Source organism: Sinocyclocheilus grahami, unplaced genomic scaffold (genome assembly GCF_001515645.1).
Source record: "Sinocyclocheilus grahami isolate Dianchi unplaced genomic scaffold, SAMN03320097.WGS_v1.1 scaffold143.1, whole genome shotgun sequence".
Lineage (NCBI taxonomy): Eukaryota > Metazoa > Chordata > Actinopteri > Cypriniformes > Cyprinidae > Sinocyclocheilus > Sinocyclocheilus grahami.
The window spans coordinates 501,923-505,301 of NW_015505322.1; the positions used below are offsets into that span (position 1 = coordinate 501,923).

At 33.8% G+C, this 3,379-nt stretch overlaps 1 protein-coding gene across 1 annotated transcript in view; it reads left to right on the plus strand.

The window, feature by feature from the left end:
- The first annotated feature begins 1,675 nt into the window (after window positions 1–1,675).
- Window positions 1,676–3,379, plus strand: part of LOC107591570 (ABC transporter F family member 4-like) — a 9,484-nt gene continuing 7,780 nt past the window's right edge. Inside the window, exon 1 of the mRNA XM_016280764.1 lies at window positions 1,676–1,739. Coding sequence (XP_016136250.1) covers window positions 1,676–1,739 — 64 coding nt within the window. The remainder of the gene's footprint in view (window positions 1,740–3,379) is intronic.

The following is a 3,379-nucleotide window of genomic DNA, read 5'->3' on the forward strand; positions in this document are numbered from 1 at the left end:
TGATGTGAATGACGAACTAATGACTGAAATCATATCTGCTTTTAGGTCCCATTCAGAACAGTTAACTTCGGGCAAAAACATTCCAGGAATTCTTTGAACTGAAGGAGTAAAGCCCAGCAGACAAAACACACGAGGCTTTCAAGCTGCTGCTCATTAGTGAACAGAAGTTTCAGGTGCTGCTAGCTGGAAACAAAACTATTTTAATTACAGTCATATTGCTAACACAGCTGGGTCAAAATAATCTTTATTTATTAAAAAAAGTGCATATAATCAGCTGTCAATATGACCTGTAGTGCATTCAGTTTTCTTTAAAGAAAATGCGTGTTTTTATCTTGGTTTTCAGCACAATTAAATGATTTAAGAAAAGATAGATAGATTGACACTTGAACACTTGAATGTGCGTCACAAAATGAAATAAAATATATATCGGTACTTATGCTTCACTGCAACTTTAAAAAGTCTAGATAGATAGATAGATCTAAAATGATACATTTAAATTTATTGGCAGCTTTTTATTATTTAGCTCTGAATCTTCCCGAAGATAGAGGGCCATAGCATCTTACCCAAAAAATAAAATATATAATAAAAAAAATATATAAAACTGACATAGTCACAACTTTTGAGTAATCCATGGAAATGTCAAGGAATTAAATATTGTACGTTTTCATTTTCATTTTATTTTTTAAGAGAGGTAACAAAAATATAATGTCAAGACAAAATAAGCAAAAAAAATGCATTAAATGCAATTTGACCACATTTATGGACACAAATGTTCATGTGTTTTTCTGAACTTATGATCTTACATGGATACATGGAATAACAACAAATATTCCAAAACATATCGGGTCCATTGGACCACTTTTTTGCATTCTAAAAAAAAAAAAAAAAAAGAGCAGTACATTATATGCACAATATATATAGGCTTACCAAAGCAAAAACAAACTGAGTACTACTATAATTAAGTGTTACTGCAGTTTTTATGCCATTTTATGAAGATATTGTTCGATCAACACAAAAATTACCTCAGTCTCAGTGAAAATGCTGAAGTTCCAAAACAAAACTGTGGCACGAGACAAGGCAGTCCAAGACGTGTCTGTCAATATAAATGTCAACATCCGACAGTAGGAATAGTTTCCCTGTAGCACAACACGAAGGTTATGGGTTTGATTCGGCATGTATACTGATAAAACATATGAAGTCTTAAATTTGCAGTGGTTTGCTTGGGATAAAAATGTTTGAAAAATTAATTCATGTAAATATTTGTCAACTCACATTGGTATACTCACTGGATGAGATCTCCATGATGATGTTCTCTCCGTTTTGAATGGATCTATTGCCCTGATGTTCTGCCCTGACAAACTCACAGGTAGGCCTTAATTACTACATGAGAGAGAGACATGTCGTTGTGGCTTGGTGCAGCCGCTTCGAGGATTCCACACAGCATTCTGCAAAGCATTGTGACTTTTCCAGACGAGGGCAAATCCTCGTTGTTCTTGACGTCAATTCAAAGGGAGATCGAGGATCCCAGTGCAGAGACCTCCGCTTTTTAGTTCAACACACCTGGAGCCAGCTTATTCCCTCATCCATCTCCAACACACTAAAAAAAATAAAAAACACACACCAACAAATAGACCCTTCAAAAGAAGCCCAATTTGGACATCTGTGAATTTCCACCATGGGACTGTGTTCTCATAATGGATTGTTAGTGATGCTGCTGTTTCATCTTTGCCAGGCACAAGGTATAGTAACTTTTCCTTTAATGACACTGTGAAATTGTGCTCGAAAGCAGATGTTTAGGAATCAGATTACAAAGTCTATATAAAGACTGGAAAAAGGATACGATATTCTTAGGGAATTACTCTCAGGGCAAAATAGCTTGATCTATGTTGAGTCAGCATTAGATGTCAGTATGTTTCACTGATTCATGGACTGTGTCTAAGGTTGAAAATCAATGTCTAAAGTGTTATCTGCATAATCAATTTTCCTGGTCATTCCAAAGGCAGTTTTGCATTTGATTGGCTTAAAACCCAGTTTTCAACATCAACCACAACTGAAACCAATAACAACTTCAAATCAGTTTGTCGAGGCTGACTGGTAACCACAGCACTGGCAGCCTCATCTTGAGTTTGGCCGTAGAACAAACAAACTAATATCTCTATAGACTCAAGACTGAGATCCCATTAGCTTCTTCATTTCAGGCCTATAAAAGTGATTCAATCACTATTTCCCAGCACCGCAACACCTTCATGCAAAACAACTGTGAGATCTCACATTCCACGGGAATTCACACAAATCTATTTCACATTCCTTTGAAAATTGCTATGAAAACCAAAGCCTAAATTGAAGATGTCTCTGACAAAATAAGTTTACAGAAAGTAAATAAATAGTTGCTACAGTACTTTCCTGTTTAATTATTCAACTAATATTCTTTTTACATTTTTAAAAGTCTACCATTTCTGTTTCCAAAAATACAGTACACAAGTTCAGTAAGTCTCTTAGCTTCTGATGGATTCTTATGAGTATATTCAGACACAGCGCTCATAATGCGTGCAGAGTCACAACATACAATCACCATTTTAAGAAGCTGCAATAACAAAAGTGAAAACAATTGTTACCTTAGAGAAAGTGTAAAGCTACTGTAAGTCTGACTTTCATCACAAAATTAATTGGATCTTAAAAGTATGATATTTGACTTAAAGGCTTGTTAAAGGCTTTATCTTTTAACTGTGGACTCCAGTGACCCTCCTGGCACTGTGTACTGACATTTAAATTATAATCAAATCCCTGATTTTAAACTGAATTTTACCTGAGGTAGCAAAGACCGCCTGAATATAATGAAGTGGAAATACATATACTTTATTTTATTTTATTTTATTTTATTCATATTTTAACCTAATTTTGTCAAAATACACTTTGAATGTTGACTTGATAAAGCCTTTGAGTTTTAAAGCAAGTTTAAAGCACCTATTTTATAAATGCATATTGTAGATATTTTTGTGAACGAATCATCCATGTTGTTGTTGTTTTGTCCTCTTAACGTTTAATCCAATTTCATAGCTCAATTTCTATAACAATTTCTCTCTGGTGATGTATGCCAATCAACAATCGATGTATAGAACCAGTTTCCGCCGTACATTTTTTATTTTTTTTTAAATCCGAAAACAATTGGATGTGCATCACAAAATAAATATAAGAAAATATATATCGGTACTTATGCTTCATTGCAACTTTAAAAAGTCTAGATAGATAGATAGATAGATAGATAGATAGATAGATAGATAGATAGATAGATAGATAGATAGATAGATAGATAGATAGATAGATAGATAGATAGATAGATAGATAGATAGATAGATAGATAGATAGATAGATAGATAGA